General features: G+C 46.0%; 1 protein-coding gene across 1 annotated transcript; it reads left to right on the top strand.

The window, feature by feature from the left end:
* Positions 1 to 105: 105 nt before the first annotated feature.
* CALR3 (calreticulin 3) lies at positions 106 to 18,943 on the top strand (the record flags this gene model as incomplete). Its single annotated transcript, XM_080673494.1, has 9 exons — positions 106 to 196; positions 374 to 475; positions 4,801 to 5,004; positions 7,006 to 7,100; positions 10,711 to 10,899; positions 16,264 to 16,371; positions 16,465 to 16,596; positions 17,289 to 17,381; positions 18,800 to 18,943. The coding sequence occupies 9 exons, from the start codon at positions 106 to 108 to the stop codon at positions 18,941 to 18,943; spliced, it is 1,158 nt and encodes a 385-aa protein (XP_080529620.1).
* Between the last annotated feature and the right edge of the window lie 378 nt (positions 18,944 to 19,321).

Genomic DNA, 19,321 nt, shown 5'->3' with positions numbered 1-19,321 from the left:
ACAATCGCGAGGTGTGACGGGAGTTGTAGTTCCTAGAAGGGCCCGGCTCGCCGCGGAGACTGCTGGGAGCAAAGGGGCGGTTACAAGAAGCTCCGCGCACCCTCTATGGCCGAGCCTTGGCTCCTGTTCTGGGCTGTCTGTGTGTTGCGGGTGGTGCTGGCCACCGTCTACTTCCAGGAGGAGTTTCTAGACGGAGGTGAAAAGGCGATGCCATGGTGGCGGGGGCGTAAGCTCCCCCATTCCTTGCCGCCCAACGGATGGCCCGAGTCGTGTTTGGCTCCGGGCTGGCCTGTGGCGAAGCCTGGAGGGCCCCCTCACCCTCCCTTGACCCGGATTAAGTTTTCAGCCCTAACCTTGTTGTTTCCCCCCACAGAGCGCTGGAGGAACCGATGGGTGCAATCCACTAATGACTCCCAATTCGGGCATTTTAGACTCTCGTCAGGGAAATTTTATGGCCATAAAGAAAAAGACAAAGGTTAGTTTAGGGTTCCAGAGAAAATCAAGCTAAATGTTAAATCCCCCATAGCAACCTTTCAAGGTAGGTATGGCTCATCCCAACATGTCCCACTCCCATTCACAGGTGAGGAAACCAAGGCTTCGGTAGGGTCTGGCGTTACATTTTTTTTTAAATATATTTTTATTGATTTTAGAGAGGAAGGGAGAGGGAGAGAGAGAAAGAGAGAAACATCAATGATGAGAAAGGATCATGGATCAGCTGCCTCCTGCACCACCACCACCACCACCCCTTCCCCCCCCCCCCCCCCCCCCCCCCCCGCACTGGGAATCGAGCCCGCATGTGCCCGTGACCGGAACTGAACCTGGGACCCTTCAGTCCGCAGGCCAATGCTCTATCCACTGAGCCAAACCGGCTAGGGCTCTGGCATTACTTTTTGTCCTCTTTTTTTCACTTGCCCAGCAAAACCCGCTTTGTATGCACTAGGGGGCCCCAGGGCCTTGCCCTGCAGAGGAAAAAAAAAAAAAAAAAGCATACTTCTGTTTTTTTTTCTTCTCTTTAAGAAGAAAAGAAAACGAGGTAAATGTTAAATGCTGTCAGGTGCACAGCTCTTAAGGGATACAACAGGATGAATGTTTATACCTATACACACAGGTCAAGCGAGGGATTCCCAGCCCTCCCAGAGGCTGGCCTGAAACCCCCCACCCTGCAAGTCAGTAGCCTCCTGGTTCTAGAATAACCTGTGTTCTGGCTTCTTCTCATTTCTGATGACCAAAGATGGACAAGATACAGCTCATCTACCACCTGTTTGTTTTTCTAAGCCAGCAAACAGAATGGTTTTAACACTTTTTAATAGGGGGAAAATTGAAAGGGGAATAGTGTTTTATGACAAGTAAAAATTATATAAAATTCAATGAAATATATGAAATTTCAGTGTCTATCAATAACGTTTTAATAGGACACAGCCAAGCTCATTTGTTTGCATATGGTCTATAAAACTGCTTTCATACTGCAAAGGCAGAGTTGAATAGTTGGGACAACGAGCAAATGGCAGATGAAGCCTAAAATATTTATTCTCTGGCCCTACAGAAAAAGCTTGCCAGCCCCTAATTTAAATGAAAAACTTACTTCTTCGCCATCTTCCATTCAACCTTTATCTTGGTCCCGTTATTCCCATGTTTCCCTCTGGTTTTCAATTGTATAAGTTTTATAAGTTACACTAGTAGCCCTGCGCACGAATCTGTGCACCAGTAGCTCTCTGCGGGGACTGGCCTCTGTGCCCGCTGCCCAGAGGCTCTCCGCGTTCCACCAGGCTGCTCACGCTGCCCGCTCTCAGCAGCCGCCTCCCCGGGACTGGGGGACTCCGGCGGGGCTGAGAGGACTGAACGCCGCCATCTTTTGTGACAGAGTGATGGTTAGTTTGCATATTACCCTTTTATTAGATAGGCTGTTGACCCAAAGAGTTGGTCAAAATTCAGGCTCTATGACAAAAATGGAGTGAAAACAAGCAGGTGATTCTATGAAGCTTGTCCAAGGACAGGGGTTCCCACTTAGAGTCGGTTTGGTTTTTTTCCACAGTGTTTTTTCTCCCTTCAACCTGGAATCCTGAGATTGTGTGCATTTCATTCACAGCACATGTCTACTGAGTGCAGACAGGGGCAAGGCACCGAGCATACCTGTTAATTTGGCCCCTTCTGTTGTGGTCCCCTGGGACCATGACATAGAAGCTATTGTTGGAAAAAGAAATAGAATTTAGTCAGAAAGGCCATGGGTGTGGCTGAGGAGGGGGGTAGGACACAGAGGGAGATGTTGAGTCATATGGCCTTAGGAATTGCCTCATTGGAAGGGGCCACATGAGGAGGAGGGGCTGCAAATCTGAGGAAGGGAAGGGTGAGGAAAGAATGAAGGACACAGAGAGGTGTGGTGGTAGGGAGTTCAGCCATGAATTCAGGATGTAGTAATACAAATACCAAGTCCATTTATGATGACTCAGAGCAGCTGTGGGGGCCAGAGTACAGAGCAAGTAAGGGTAGGTTATAATAAGACTGGCTCTGTTTTCAGGTTTGATGAATTTCAGTATAAGATAAGGATTTGGTACAGAGCCTCGTGGCTACTGAAAAGGGGTTTTTGGTCTCAAAGTGAACACTTAAATGCATAATGCAAATATGAAATGATTCACATGACAAAGGATGGTATCTTCATAAAAAGCCATCACACATGACAACCATGAGCCAGCTCATCCAGCACAGTGAAGCACTATTTACAGAGCTGCACTCTGTCCTCCACCTGCTGTTGTGACTCTTTTTTGTTAATCCTCACCTGAGGATATTTTTTCCATTGATTTTTAGAGAGAGTGGAAGAGAGAGGGAAAGACAGAAATAACAATGTGAGAGAGAAACATCGATTGGTTACCTTCTGCAGGAGCCCTGACCAGGGCCCGGGCTGGGGAGAAGCCTGCAACAAGGTACGTGCTCTTGACAGGAATCGAACCCGGGACCCTTTGGTCCCCAGGCCAACGCTCTAGCCACTGAGCCAAACCAGCTAGGGCTGCTGTTGTGACTCTTTTTTTATTTTTAACATATTTTTATTGATTTCAAAGAGGATGCCGAAACCGGTTTGGCTCAGTGGATAGAGCGTTGGCCTGTGGACTGAAGGGTCCCGGGTTCGGTTCCGGTCAGGGGCATGTACCTTGGCTGCGGGCACATCCCCAGTGGGGGGTGTGCAGGAGGCAGCTGATCGATGTTTCTCTCTCATCAATGTTTCTAGCTTTCTATCCCTCTCCCTTCCTCTCTGTAAAAATATCAATAAAATATATTTTTTTAAAAAAAGTGGAAGGGAGAGGGAGAGTTAGAAACATCAATGTTGAGAGAGAATCATTGGCTGCCTCCTACACCCCCACACTGGGGATGGAGCCCACAAACCTGGCATGTGCCCCAACTGGGAATCAAACCATGACCTCCTGGTTCATAGGTCAACACTCAACCACTGAGCCACACCAGCCGGTCTGTTGTGACTTTTTTAAAAAATATATTTTATTAATTTTAGAGAGGAAGGGAGAGGGAGAGAGAGATAGAAACATCAATGCTGAGAGAGAATCACCAATGATGAGAGAGAATCACTGATCGGCTGCCTCCTGCACGCCCCCTACTGGGGATCAAGCCCACAACCCAGGCATGTGCCCTTGGCTGGAATCAAACCTGGGACCCTTCAGTCCGCAGGTCGACGCTCTATCCATTGAGCCAAACCAGCTAGGGCTGTTGTGACGCTTAAGTCACTATTTTAAGATAAGAATTAAGAAAAAGAAGTAGAGCCCTAACCGGTTTGGCTCAGTGGATAGAGCATCGGCCTGTGGACTCAAAGGTCCCAAGTTCGATTCCAGTCAAGGGCATGTACCTTGGTTGTGGGCACATCCCCAGTGAGGGGTGTGCAGGAGGCAGCTGATTGATGTTTCTTTTTCATCGATGTTTCTAACTCTCTCTCCCTCTCCCTTCCTCTCTAAAAAATCAATAAAATATCTATTTTTTAAAAAGTAGTAGAATGCGCCGAAACCGGTTTGGCTCAGTGGATAGAGCGTCGGCCTGCGGACTGAAGGGTCCCGGGTTCGATTCCGGTCAAGGGCATGTACCTTGGTTGTGGGCACATCCCCAGTGGGTGGTGTGCAGGAGGCAGCTGATCGATGTTTCTCTCTCATCGATGTTTCTGGCTCTCTATCCCTCTCCCTTCCTCTCTGTAAAATATCAATAAAAATATATTTAAAAAAAAAAAGTAGCCAAAACCGGTTTGGCTCAGTGGTAGAGCGTCGGCCTGCGGACTGAAAGGTCCCAGGTTCGATTCCGGTCAAGGGCATGTACCTTGGTTGCGGGCATGTCCCCGGTGGGGGGTGTGCAGGAGGCAGCTGATCAATGTTTCTAACTCTCTATCCCTCTCCCTTCCTCTCTGTAAAAAATCAATAAAATATATTTAAAAAATAAATAAATAAATAAATAAATAAATAAATAAATAAATAAAAAGTAGTAGAATGCTTTGTATTTTAATTCAGTTGCTACACAAGCTTCCTTGTATATCCCCACCCCTTGGAAGATGAATGGAAGCAAAATTAATCTTTCATTTATTATTAGAATACATATTTGTCACTTAGAGCTAATGTGCTTTTATAACATAACAGTGGTATATTAAGTACAAAAACATCTGAGTGTGACAAAGAAGTTCTGTGTCATGTCCATTGTATATTGTACAAATGGACTATAGGTGCTTATTATTGGGAGTAAGAGGAAGACAATAATTTAATTATCTGCATAACTGAGCACTGTCTCTCCTAATCTTTCATGAGTGTTTTTTGTTTGAAGGTCTGCAAACCACTCAAAATGGCCGATTCTATGCCATCTCTGCACGGTTTAAACCATTTAGCAATAAAGGGAAGACGCTGGTCATTCAGTACACAGTGAAACACGAGCAGAAGATGGACTGTGGAGGGGGCTACATTAAGATCTTCCCTTCGGATGTAGACCAGAAGAACCTGAGTGGGAAGTCCCAGTACTATGTTATGTTTGGTGAGTTCAGGTAGTACAAAGCAACCGTTTGGTGACTGAAAATCCTTCCACCTATGGAATCCTTAGACCAAGACTGCTAAGATGGTAGTATTGTGTGTGCCTGGCCAAAGGTTTTTAGTACTGTTAAATCTATTTTAACATTATAAAAAGGCAACTGTACCATTCTGTTATACTTTAGAGAAAGTTGTTTGTTTAACATTAATGTAGACCCAAATATTCTGAATATATCACGAGTCAGAAAACCTTGTCCATGGGCCAGATCAGGCCACAGCCTGTGTCTGTTATGGCTCGTGAGCTGAGAATGGGTTTTAACATTTCTGAATGACTGAAAAAAATCTTAAGAGGGATAATATTTTTGACACATGGAAATGATATGAAACTCAAATTTCATTGTCCACAAATGAAGTCTTACTGGCTACAGCTTCACTCAGTTCATTTGCATTTTGTCTAGAGCTGCTTTCAAACAGCAGTGGCAGAGTGGAGTCATTGTAACAGAGACCATATGGCCCCAAAGCCAAAAATATTAACTGTCTTGCCCCTTACAGAAAAAACTGGCTGACCCTGGAATACAGTAAATGTCTCCTGACACCAGGGGAACTTGATTAAAATTTGTGCTGGAATGGGAAGAGACCACAATGGGCCACAGAAACTAGACATAACCAAAGTGTGAGATCCAAAGGCTTTATGAATGAAGAGGATTCTGGGAAGATGGCAGAGTAGGAAGCACTAGGCATCTGTCTCCCCTCCTAGACAACAATTCTACTGGCAGAAGCTGCCAAATTTAAATATTTTGGAACTCTGGAGTCTGTAGAAGGATTGCAATTTCCAGGGGAAACCGGGAAGGTTAAATTCAGTCCATTTAGCCCTCAGCACAGTAGCATATACCCACCTCCCACCAGTGGGGCAGGTGTTCCTGGAGCAGCTTATACACAGCTTGCAGGAGCTAGGGTGGGCAGAAAGGACTCTGTCCTCCAAATATTTGGGATCTGAGCTCTGATCACTGATTGGTGCCTCTGGTCACAAGGGTGGGGACAGAGAGGGGCAGCCATTTTGTTGTATCTCCCTCACTATTGTAATCCTCTCTGCCTCCAGCCAAAGTGACTTCCAGGGGAAGTAAAGGGCCAGCACCCCCCTCCCCTCATTCTTTCCCCTTTCCCCTCAGGAAGCCAGACATTGAAGACCAGGACATTGATGCAGGGAAAACTAGAACATGACCACACATGCCCAGGGCAAGACTCAGAAAAGACCTGAGAAGACCTTAAGTTTACATCTCAGGCTGACTCTTGGCACAGAGATGGCCTGAAAACACAAACAGCCCGATGGGTGTGGCTCAGTGATGGAGCATTGACATATGAATCAGGAAGTCATGGTTTGATTCCCTGTCAGGGCACATGTCCAGGTTGCGGGCTCCATCCCCAGTAGGGGGGTGTGCAGGAGGCAGCCAATTAATTGATGTTTCTCAATGTTTCTATCCCTCTCCCTCTCTCTCTCAAATCAATAAATGTACTAAAAAAAACATTAGCCCTTTTAATTGGCATAAGCTTTGTGAAGTCAAGATTAACTCAAGGCATAGGGAGGCTGCATAGTTGCAACTGTGTCTCAAAACTGAATGAGAGCTGAGGTCAGAGCCCGGCAGTCCAGCTCCAAAGCCCTCACCTGGGTACAGGGACATTGGTCAGAGCTTCCGAGCAACGACCCCAAACTCGGGCGGCATGTCAGGGATGCTTTTTAGATTGTTAAACCTTTTCTTACTCATGCTGATTTACACTTGAGTCCAAAGTGGCTGCAGGGAACAGAGAAATGACCTGAACTGAGAATGGTATCACCTTCTCAGGTGATATAAATGGGAGATATCCATTTAAATATCTCCATGTAAGTATCTGATGATTTCTGGGCATGTAAGCTAGGAAGCCTTGGATATTATTTCAGGAGAATGGTTGGGGGTATGTTGTGGTAATGCATTATGCAGGGAAATTGAGAGCAGCTAATTTTTTTTTGTAGGACCTGATATTTGTGGATTTGATATCAAGAAAGTTCATGTTATTTTACATTTCAAGAATCAGTATCATTCAAACAAGAAACCTATCAGGTGTAAGGTAAATTATTTTGTATTTATTTATTTATTAAATATATTTTTATTGATTTCAGAGAGGAAGGAAGAGAGAGAGAGAGATAGAAACATCAGTGATGAGAGAGAATCATTGATTGTCTGCCTCCTGCACGCCCCCCACTGTGGATGGAGCCCACAACCCAGGCATGTGCCCTTGACTGGTTTCGAACCCTGACCTCGTGGTTCATAGGTTGATGCTCAACCACTGAGCCATGGCGGTTCGGGCTGATTTTATATTTAAATCAGTGATTGTGTTAACTCTTGTCAGATAGTAACATAAGTTTAGAGAGAGTAGTTTTGATCTTAAAATATTTAAGTGAGCCAGGGATCGGTCATAGCAAACATACCCCGGCCCTGCTCTCTAATTTAGCAGGCGCATTAGAGACACTTGTCCACTTCTCTGGTTTGGTTTCTGGAGTTTTTTTCCCATCAGGAGGGCACATTCACTTTTTACTGTGAGCTATGGCATCGATTTATAATTTGCCCCATCAGGGTTACAACAGAGTGGTCACATTTTAGCTTTTATTCCTGAAAATTAATTGGAGAAATTAATCTTCAAAATGCCAAAACATTTAAAATAGAAAAATTTCTAAAATGAAAGCATGCACTCTTACTTTTTTACCCAGGGGATCTGTGAAAATGACTTTAGGTCTTAGGGCCTGCTTTAGAACTCAATAGCCCCACCTAGGGCTTCTGCAAAGAGGTGGCCTGTGTTAGGTCCCTGTCATGTGGGCCTGTGGAAGGGAAGTATGTTCTGCAATGCCCCCTCATTTGCATATAAGCACCAGGAAACAGGAACCTGTCCCCTGAGACACCCCCAGGGCCCAGGGCTCCAACATCAGAGGCCTGTGTGAATCTGCGTGAATTTGGGCAGGAGGCCCTAGTGTATTTCACGATCATTGACAGCATGGAGTGGAAGCATCTATAACTCTCCTTTAGTCAGGCCTAACCCAAGCAGGGAGCAGTGGACCTCTTCACAAAACCCCAGTAAGTCTCCATTGGTAGCACCATCCCTCTTGGGCTCCCACCTAGTTGCGGTTCACTTGGATTGTGAGCTCCCCCCTCACCCCATGCACGCCTCCCGTGGAGCGATGGGAAGCTCACAGTCTTAATTTTTCTCCCTCCACTTAATGTTTGGACCAAAGGGCAGGTCTTTACGATTGAGTCCCAAGAAATTGTTCAGTTGCACATCAGGTGTGTGGGAGAGACACTGTGGAGGCTGTGAGGTTCAGCCCAGATCATGCCTGGGAGGCCAAAGCATGACCACCAGGGGTCAACAAGCCTACAGGGCCCTGAGAGGCACCCAAGGCTGATGCCTTCCTCAGACATGTGCTGCTGTTTCTGCAATCTGTTAGAAAAATAACACGCATCTGCTGAAGGAGCACTGATTCACAGCAGCTAGTCAGCATTCCGGTCTTCCCAGTGAGGAGTACCATTATTTTCTTAGGGTTCTGATTCATTCTGTGATGTGGAAAGGAAAGGGCAAGAACCTTTCCTGCAGGCGGTGGTCAGACCTCAAGGGGTCTGAAGTGCATGTTAGAAAAATAGCTCAGATGTTCTGGAGAGGGTGAGTGGGGGACAGAGTGATCAACAGGCAGGAAAACAGGTGAGATTGTGGGCCCAGGCTCTGGGGGAATGCACACCGTAGGAGCGTTTTGACATTATTCAGGAGTGGGGTCCAGAGGACTTTATTGTAGGGAGCGGCTCTAGGGTCAAGCCTCGGGCTGGCCTGTGGCAGGGCCACAAACAAGTCCCAGCCTGGAGGGCAGAGCTCTCATAGCGTAATTAAGCCTGACCTTGTAGCCCTCCCTAATTCCTTCCTAAGTAGCTAAGGGCTGTGGGAGGTGCAGCAAGTGTTGCCAAAACAAGAACATTTGTACACATGTTAATCTACCCTTGTTTTAATCAGACTACAAAATAAAGCATCGGCTTTCAGGCTGGGTCCTCATCCAGGCATGGGAGATCCACTGAGCCCCAGCTGTATTCTCTTGTCTGTCTTTTCTTCAATCCTTCACTGCCCCTCCTCAGGTTCACCCTTGGCCATGCTGGCGTGGCACACTTTAGGATGTTTGGAATGTGGGTACTAAGGATGTGGACAATGACTCTCAGTAGCATTACTGTTAATTAGGAAGGGAAACAAAGGTCAAGAAGGGACTAGGGCAGACGGGGGGGTCATGTTGAATGGTTAGGGGTGAAATCCTAGCAGACATCCAGAAAGAGGTGTCAGTAAGTTGTTGGAAGCAGGTCTGAAGCTCAGGCAGATGGTTGGAGTTAAAGATGCCTTTTGGAGCTGTTTGCATATGTATGGGAGTAAATATAATCCCCAGGAGGCTCTGCTCTTGTAGCCAAATCCTGGGGAGCCCCAGCCATTGGGGTCAGGGAGCCCAAAGTGAAATTAGGAAAGGGAGTTGAGAGGAAGGCCAGTAGAGAGCAGGGGGAGAGCATTGGTATTCAGCTGTCACACCAAGCAGACTGTAGTGTTGATCTTGGACAAGCCATTTGCCACTGTGTGGACAGCAGTGGTCTATCCAGCAGGGCACAACAGGCAAGAACGGAAGAAGCCTTTAGCTTTGGCTCTTGGTAGGGAGAGAATCCTCCTGACACAGACCCTTTAAGATGCTGGGGCAGTGGCTCCTGAACCTGAACAGTGTCAGTGTCCCTGGAGGGCCTGTGAAAATTAGTAAAGGGTCCACCAGGTTCCAGTGCAGCACGTTGGGACCCATGTGGGAACCTACATTTCCCAGTGATGCTGATGCTATGGGTTATGCTTTGAGAAGCCCAGTAGGATTCCCCCTGCTATTGACAAGCAGGTATATCCTGGGCACCCTCAGCCTCCCCAGGCACCCATCACCCACCCCCCACCCATCCTTAATTGCATATTTGTTGAATACTTTCCTGTGTCGGGCCCAGGGCTTTAATCGTGACCCAGAGAGACACTGGGCCTGCCCTCACAGAGCTTCCATTGTTGGATAGCTCAGAGCATCAGAAAGTTCTCCCCTATGTTAGAAATAGAGCGGAGCCCTGGTTGGAGTGTTGTCCCACACACCAAGGGGTTGTGGGTTTGATTTCCTGGTCAGGGCACACACCTAGGTTGCAGTTCAATCCCCAGTCAGGGCATGTATGGAAGGTAGCTGATCAATGCTTCCCCCCTCTCTCCTCCTCCCTTTCTCCAAAGTCAATAAACATACCCTTGGGTAAGGATTCAAAACAAAACAAAATTATAGAAAAAAAGAAATGGAGCAAACTTCATTAGGAATCTTTCAGGATATAGAACAGGAAGTAGTTTTCAACATGACTTTTCATAAACAACGCCATCGTCCCATGGTTTACACCAACTGCCCCATCATAACTGCCTGTAGGATTATAGTGGGGGCCAGTATCTTTGCCCAAAAGGTAATCAGCCACTCAAGAGAAGGCTGCCAGTAGCAGTGTTCTACAAAGAGGCAATGCTTCTGTTACACTGTTACAGTCCTCTATCCTACAACCCCTCTTCTTTCTGTTTATAACAAGTCTTTGATTGATGATAATTTAAACTGTATGTTTAGACCTGACTTGAAACATCTCCCTGTCATCCTTTCCTCCCCTAAAATGTGCAGGTTGATGGCTTTACACACCTCTACACTCTGATCTTAAGACCAGATCTCACTTACGAAGTGAAAATTGATGGCCAAGTGATTGAATCCGGCAGCATTGAGTATGACTGGAACTTAACATCGCTGAAGAAGATGGAGAAGTCTTCAGCAGAGTCCATGGACTGGGAGCAGGAGAAAGAGGACAAACTCCAGGTGTGGATTTTTCCCAAACAATTTTAGAAAGTGTGTAAGCAAAATTTGTACGTACTAGGTCCTGTATGATTGCTGCATGGCGGGTAATCATGATGACAACAACATAATGATCAAAATGCTCTCTCTAGTGCATATGTGCTGAAACCAGCCACAGATCTGCATGCCTCAAGGTATTGTGAAAAAGTTTTATAATATTTGAGATCAAAACAAGTATGGTTTGTTCTTCTTAACCAAAATTAAATGCATCCGCAACCTTAAAAACAATTTTTTTGTGTTATTCTGCATTTGAACATGAAATATTTTTGTGGCCTCATAGTTGTGATTGACAACCAAGATCCGTAAACATATAAATGTATGTTTCCTAGGGCTGCTGTAGCAAAGCACCACAAAGAGCAAATCCCTAACATAAAGGTTTTTCTATTTCCTGGTTGGGGTTCATGTGGGAGGCAAGCAATCGATGTCACTTTCTCACATCGATGTTTCTCTCTCTCTGTCTCTCCCTCTCTCTTCCACTCTCTAAGAAATCAATGGGAAAATATCCTGGGGTGAGGATTAACAAAAATCGAACCCTGGACCCTTTCTATCATTTCTCAAAGGACAGAAATGTATTCTCTTATAGTTCTTCTTGAAGGCAGAGTTAGAAATTAGTGTGCTGGCAGGCAGGACCACACTCCCTCTCAAGGCTCTACGGGAGGATCCTTCCTTACTTCTTCCAGTGTCTGTTGCCTTTAGGCATTCCTTGGGTGGTACACATATCACTCCAGTCTCTCTGGCTGGCTTCATCTCCACATGGCCATTTTCTCTTCTTGTGTCTCTTCTGTCTCCTATAAAGACATTTATCATTGGATTTAAGGTCCACCTGAATAATCCAATTGATTTGCCTCGAGATCCTTATAATTACACTAGAGGCCTGGTGCATGAAATTCGTGCACAGGGGTGTGTGTCCCTCAGCCCAGCCTGCACCCTCTCCAATCTGGGACCCCTCGAGGGATGTCCGACTGCCCGTTTAGGCCCGATCCAGTCAGACATCCCTCTCACAATCCAGGACTGCTGGCTCCCAACTGCTCGCCTGCCTGCCTTCCTGATTGCCCCTAATCGCTTCTGCCTGCCAGCCTAATCACCCCCTAACCACTCCCCTGCCAGCCTGATTGATGCCTAACTGCTCCCCTGCCAGCCTGTTTGCCCCTAACTGCCCTCCCCTGCAGGACTGGTCACCCCTAACTGCCCTTCCCTGCAGGCCCGGTCACCCCCAACTTCCCTCCTCTGCCAGCCTGGTCACACCTAATTCCCCTCCCCTGCAGGCTTGATCACCCCCAACTGCCCTCCCTTGCAGGCCTGGTCCCTCCCAACTGCCCTCCCCTGCTGGCCATCTTGTAGTGGCCATCTTGTGTCCACATGGGGGCAGCCATCTTGTGTGTTGGAGTGATGGTCAATTTGCATATTACTCTTTTATTAGATAGGATTATTAGATAGGATAGAGGCCTGGTTCACAGGTGGGGGCCAGCTGGTTTGCCCTGAAGGTTGTCCCGGATCAGGGTGGGGGTTCCCTTGGGGCATGGGGCAGCCTAGGCGAGGGGCCTGTGGTGGTTTGCAGGCCGGCCATGCCCCCCAGCGACCCAAGCAGAGGCCCTGGTATCTGGGATTTATTTATCTTCTATAATTGAAACTTTGAGGCCTTGAGCAGAGCCAAGCCTCCTGCTTGCTCTGTGGCGGCAGCCATTTTTATTGGGATTTATGTATCTTCTGTAATTGAAACTTTGTAGCCTTGAGTGGAGGCCTGGGCCTGATAGGGTGTGCAGAAAGCTTGGCTTCCTCCATTGCCTGGGAAACCCAAGCCGCCTGCTCTCTCCATGGCCACAGCCATCTTGGTTGGGTTAGTTTGCATACTCGCTCCTGATTGGCTTGTGGGCGTGGCTTGTGGGTGTAGCGGATCGGTGGTTAATTTGCATATTACTCTTTTATTAGATAGGATCTGCAAAGACCCTCCCCACCCCCCTTTAAGCTCACATTCCCAGATTTAGGATGTAGATAAATCTTTTTTGGAATTACCCACTACAGCCACTTTTTTTTTTTCAGTCTATGTTTCTGGTTTGTTTTTTTTCCTTGCCCCGGGATATTTTCCATGGATTTTTAGAGAGAGTGGAAAAGAGAGGGAAAGACAGAAATAGCGATGTGAGAGAAACACATCGATTGGTTGCCTCCCGCATGTGCCCTGACAAGGGCCCGGGCTGGGGAGGAGCCTGCATCTGAGGTACATGCCCTTGACTGGAATCAAATCCGGGACCCTTAGGTCTGCAGGCCGACACTCTATCCCAGCCGTGGGCAAACTACAGCCCACGGGCTGGATCCGGCCCGTTCGGCTGTTCTATCCGGCCCGCGGAGCCGAAAGAGCGGAGGGTTCTCTTGCTCTCCCCCCTCCGCTCCTTTACTTTGAATTTATATTAGTTCACACAAACACTCCATCCATGCTTTTGTTCCAGCCCTCTGGTCCAGTTTAAGAACCCATTGTGGCCCTCAAGTCAAAAAGTTTGCCCACCCCTGCTCTATCCACTGAGCCAAACTGGCTAGGACCAGTCTATGTTTCTTTATTGTTGTAACATTTTGTTTTGAGCATCAAACACTATACCAGAACCTGAGCCATTTCTCTGAAGACAGTCATCTTTGCCATAACTATGAGTACTGGGCTGATATCTATAATTAATTTCTTACAATATAGAACTTATTGGTAGCATTGCTATGTAATAACCAAATACTTCAGAATAGACTGAATATAATTATTAAATCAAAATGGCATCTTGTTTAGACCAGTGGTCGGCAAACTCATTAGTCAACAGAGCCAAATATCAACAGTACAGCGATTGAAATTTCTTTTGAGAGCCAAATTTTTAAACTTAAACTTCTTCTAACGCCACTTCTTCAAAATAGACTCGCCCAGGCCGTGGTATTTTGTGGAAGAGCCACACTCAAGGGGCCAAAGAGCTGCATGTGGCTCGCGAGCCACGGTTTGCTGACTACTGGTTTAGACTATTAAGTTATTTGGCAATCCTTTTTTCCCCTTAGATAATTGAAAGTTAAGTTCCTTGAATTTGGAATCAACTATGTCCAATCAATGAGAATGCCTTCAGATTAGAGCAAATCCCCAACATAAAAATTTTTCCATCATATCTCAAGGGGGAAAAAAAGGCAAAGTTTCCCCCTCCTGTTCTTACCTTAAAAACAAACCAAAAAATGGAGTGTTCACCCAGAAAAAGCACTTTAAACAAGGCCCAGAATGGCAAAAACAACAACAACAACAAAACATCCCTGCAATACCCCCTGCCCCAGCAGTTTGGATGGAGACAGGTCCCCACAGGGGCTAATCAGTCTTTCAGAAGCTCCTTTCTGGATTGGCTGTTTTATCCCTATGCTCAGACCCCTATGAGCTCCTAAACAAATTAGTTCATTATGGCATTAGAATTTGAAAACCCACAATTCTACTAGGGAGCCTGCTACTCAGATTGAATTGTAATTATTTTCTGGATCCCAACACAACAGTGGTTCATGGTTGTTATTTGTGGTCTGGGTCAAAAAGCAGTAGGAGAGCCCAGCTGGCAAGGCTCAGTGGTTGAGCCTCAACCTGTGGACCGGTAGGTCCCCGTTTAATCCCTGGTCGTGGCACATGCCTGGGTTGCAGGCTCAATCCCCAGTGTGGGACATGCAGAAGGTAGTTGATCAATGATTCTCTCTCATCATTGATGTTTCTATCTCCCTCTCCCACTCCCTCTCCCTTCCTCTTTGAAATCAATAAAAATATATTAAAACAAAACAAAACAAAACAAAACAAAAAACAGAAGAGACCTAGCTAGTTTGGCTCAGTAGATAGAGCCAAGGTTGAATTCTAGTCAAAGGTATGTACCTCGGTTGCAGGCTTGATCCCCAACCCTAGTTGGGCCTCGTATGGGAGGCAACCAATTGATGTGTCTCTCTAACATCGATGTTTCTCTCTCTCTGTTTCCCTCCCTCCCTCCCTCCCTCCCTCCCTCCCTTAAAATCAATGGAAAACTATCCTCGGTGATAATTAGCAACAACAACAAAAAGCAGTAGGAGAGGTGACTAACTCCCATGTTTCAGTTGTTGAAAAGTTAAGAGTATCATGAAAAAGCTGCTAAGTTAAAAACGTTGCCCTAGACCCGTGGTCGGCAAACTGAGGCTCGCGAGCCACATGCGGCTCTTTGGCCCCTTGAGTGTGGCTCTTCCACAAAATACCACAGCCAGGGCGAGTCTATTTTGAAGAAGTGGCATTAGAAAAAGTTTAAGTTTAAAAAATTTGGCTCTCAAAAGAAATTTCAATCGTTGTACTGTTGATATTTGGCTCCGTTGACTAATGAGTTTGCCGACCACCTAGACGGTTTAGCTCGGTGGATAGAGCGTTGGCCTGTGGACTGAAGGGTCCTGGGTTTGATTCTGGTCAAGGGCACATGCCCAAGTTTCGGGCTCCATCCCCAGTAGGGGGCGTGTGGGAGGCAGCCAATCAATAATTCTCTCTCATCATTGTTTCTATCTCTCTCCCTCTCCCTTCCTCTCTGAAATCAATAAAAAATATATTTTAAAAATGTTTACAATTTCTCAGTTCTAAAAGAGAAAACACCATTGTATACAACTTCTATGCTTTTATATATGTTGATCTGAATATTAATCTAAGCAATTTTTTCTTATCCATTTACTTATTCAACAACTATTTATTCAGTACCTATTAAGCCATACACATATGTATATAGATGTATATATGTGTATATATGTGAGTTTGTATAAACTTGAATATATATACTTATATATATTATGCATAGATTGTATATTTAACTGTATATATATGCATGTATATGTAGTATTTTTGTGTGTATATAGGTGAGTGTTTCTATGTCTATAAAATGACTCAATAGTAATTGCTTTTCTCCTGCTATCCAGGTAAATATTGGGACATTTCTTAGTTATCCAGCTTCTCTCTGGAATAGTCCATGTGTGACTGTGATGTAGGACAGATTTCAGCTAACCATCAGTGAATGTGTGGTCCCCTCTCCCATCATCACTTTTTGCCCATCATTTTACCTTTAGACAAGTTTTCCACATTGCTATTCCTGTCAATAGCATGGGGAAAGTGGTACCGTCACATGGATTGAGCGGGGGGGTTAGAGAGAACATTCCGGCAATGCATGGTCCCAAGGCCCTCTGTGGGATCTGGACCCTGAGCACTCGGCCCTTCAACCACCAAATTGAGAAGGAGATGAGGAAATAGTGACCTGGGTCACAGGCCTGGCCATTTCCTGGTAGCTAAGAATTTCCTTTCTCAAATCTGAGAATCTTTTTTTTCCTTACACATATTTTAAGGACTGGGAGAAGCATTTTCTGGATGCTAGTGCCAGCAAGCCAAGTGACTGGAACAGTGAACTGGACGGCGACTGGCAGGGGCCAATGCTTCAGAAACCTCCATACCAGGTACATGGCGGCATCCTCTTCCTGTGACACCCTCAGGCTGCCCCCTCCCCTGCTGCATCACTGGGGACCACCACATGCGTTTTGTTGTTGCAGGATGGCCTGAAACCAGAAGGAATAGATAAAGATGTTTGGCTCCATCAAAAGATGAAAAACACCCACTATTTGACGGAATACGACCTTTCAGAATTTGAGAACATTGGTGCCATTGGGCTGGAGCTTTGGCAGGTCACTGGGTTTTAAATTTGCTTTAGTTTAATAACTGAATTTCAGCCTACCAGTAAATTCCTTAATTTACATAGCTTGTATTTCTTGAACTCCTGCTGTGTGCCTGGTACCTGTAGCTGGACCCAAGGCTGTGGCCAAAACAGATGACCTCCTCACCCTCTGGGCACATCCTGTCTGCCTCTGCCCCCTGGGAATTGGTCACTCCTCGGCTCATAGCTGACCTGTGGGTCCATCAGCTTTAGGACAAGGTTGTAGATTCTGATGCAGCATGTCTGGTGTGGAGCTTGAGGTTCTGCATTCCCACCAAGCTTCCAGGTGGTGCTGTTGCTGCCAGTCCACAGCCCACACGTTGCAGAGAAAGGTTCTTGAACTGGATTTCTTAAATATTGCTGAGTGCTCCAGGCATTGGGGCGCTCTTCAAAGTCTCAATGCCCAGGCAGCTCCCAGACCAGTTAAAGCAGCATCCCTAAGGTTGAGACCAGGCATCAGGAGTTTCAAAAATGTTCTTGGTGATCCCAATAGGCAGCCAAGTTGACAACCCTGGAGGGAATGGCATTCTAGAAATGGGTTTAAGCATGTGCTGCTTTTGAGAACTAATTACTGCCACAGTACTGGGAAGAATACAATTGTTGCTTGGTGGAAAGTTGTTACATTTCTCACACCAATAAGTAAGGCCCTATTTTCATCTGCAGGTGAGATCTGGAACCATCTTCGATAACTTCCTGATCACAGACAACGAAGAGTATGCTGAGAATTTTGGCAAGGCCACCTGGGGTGAAACCAAGGTACGATGAGTGCAAAGAACTTTTCTTTCATTATTTATTTATTTCTGTACTTGAATCTAACATGTAGGAAAGGGCTTGATGAGTTTTTGCTAATGAACACTCCACCTAGATCAACACACAGAATGCTTTCAGGAGCCTCCTCATATCCCCTCCCAGCCGGCACCCACCCCCAAACGAGCCACTATTCTATCACTGTTCTATCTAGATCAATTTGACATCCTTTTGAAATTCATATAAATGGAGTCATATTTACTCATTTAGGCAGTGTTTCAGATGCACTCATATTATCACATGCATCAGTAGCTCCATCTTCCTGTGAGACTATCCCAGAAGGTATCTATCCATTCTCTGTCAAGGCAGCTTTGAGTGGCTTCCAGCTTGTGGCCTTATGCATAAAGCTGTTACAATCATTCCTGTATGTATCTTTCAGTGAACAGCCCAGGAGTGAACAGGCTGGGTTTACAATGTCCCTCACAGCCAAACTGTTATCAATGTGTTGCCTTATTTTACATTCCCTGGATTTTCTCATTTAGGCTCTAAGGTCTCCTCTTATCATCCATTCAGCTGGTCAGCTGCTTGAAGGACAGGGACCCACTGCTTTGGGAACGGAAAGAAGGGATGAATTCATTGCCTGGGGCTGTCATAACAAATCACCACAAACTGTGGCTAGCTTAAAACAACACAGATTTTTTCTCTTACAGTTCTGGAGGCCAGAACTCCATTAGCAGGACCACTCTCCCTCTGAAGGTTCTAGGGGAGGATCTTTTTCTTGCCGTTTCTAGCTTCTGGTGGCTTCTGGTGGCTTCTGGTGGCTTCTGGTATTCCTTGGTTTGTGGCCACATCACTCTAATTTCTGCCTCTGTCTTTTTTTTTTAATGTTTTTGTTGATTTTTTTAGAGAGAGAGATAGGAAGATAGAAACATCGATGAGAGAGAAACATAATTGATCAACTGCCTCCTGCAAGCTCCCCACAGGGGACTGAGACTGCAATCGGAGCATGTGCCCTGACCAGGAATCGAATTGGTGACCTCTTGGTTCCTGGATGGACATTCAACTGCTGAGCTACACCGGCCGGGCTCTGCCTCTGTCTTGATGTGGCATTCTTCTCTTCTGTGTGTGTGTTTCAAATTTCTCTGCCTCTCTCTTATGAGGACACTTAATGATGGAATTTAGGGTCTACCTGATAAATCAGGATAATCTCAACACAATTTAATCCCATTTGAGAAGACCTTTTCCCCATATCAGGTCATATTGACAGGTTCCAGGGATTAGGAACTGATAGGTTTGGGGGCTCATTTTTAGCTGCCCTGAGCTGGAGTGGAAGCTTCCAGAAGGCAGGGGCAGGTTGCACATTAACATCTGGTCAGCTTCCAGGAAGCATAATCCCTGGCCACCCGGGTCTCTGTTTCTGTCTGCAGGGCCCGGAAAGGGAGATGGATGCCATCCAGGCCAAGGAGGAAGTGAAGAAGGCCCGTGAGGAAGATGAGGATGACCTGCTGATGGGCAGGTTTGATGGGAGAGAAAATAATTTCAGGAGATTTCACAAGAGGGATGAACTTTAGTCACCCCACCCCAGATAAAGATGACTGGTAAACCTTGTTACTTTAATCTACATTTAAAAGCTCAAATGTCTGCACACATGGGGATTTGTCCGATTTTCTTTGAGAAATGTTCCTATGCTTCTCGGTGGTTTCCTCAAGCCCCCACCCCGTGCACAAGATGTTTCCTCTGGATAAACCTGAGCACTGGGAACCAGAGGCTGGTGAGAGTCTGGTAAAAAAAACCTGATGCTATTTTTTTTTTTAAATCCTTACCTGAGGACATGTTTGTTTGTTTGTTTGTTTTCAGAGAGAGAGAGAGGAAGGGAGAGAGAAAAAAAACATCAATCTATTGCCTCCTGTATGTGCCCCGACTGGAGATCGAACCTGCAACCTTTTGGT

This window comes from Plecotus auritus (genome assembly GCF_963455305.1).
Source record: "Plecotus auritus genome assembly, chromosome: 6".
NCBI lineage: Eukaryota > Metazoa > Chordata > Mammalia > Chiroptera > Vespertilionidae > Plecotus > Plecotus auritus.
The sequence above is the reverse complement of the archived record's forward strand: the minus strand, read 5'-3'. Positions and strand labels throughout refer to the sequence as shown.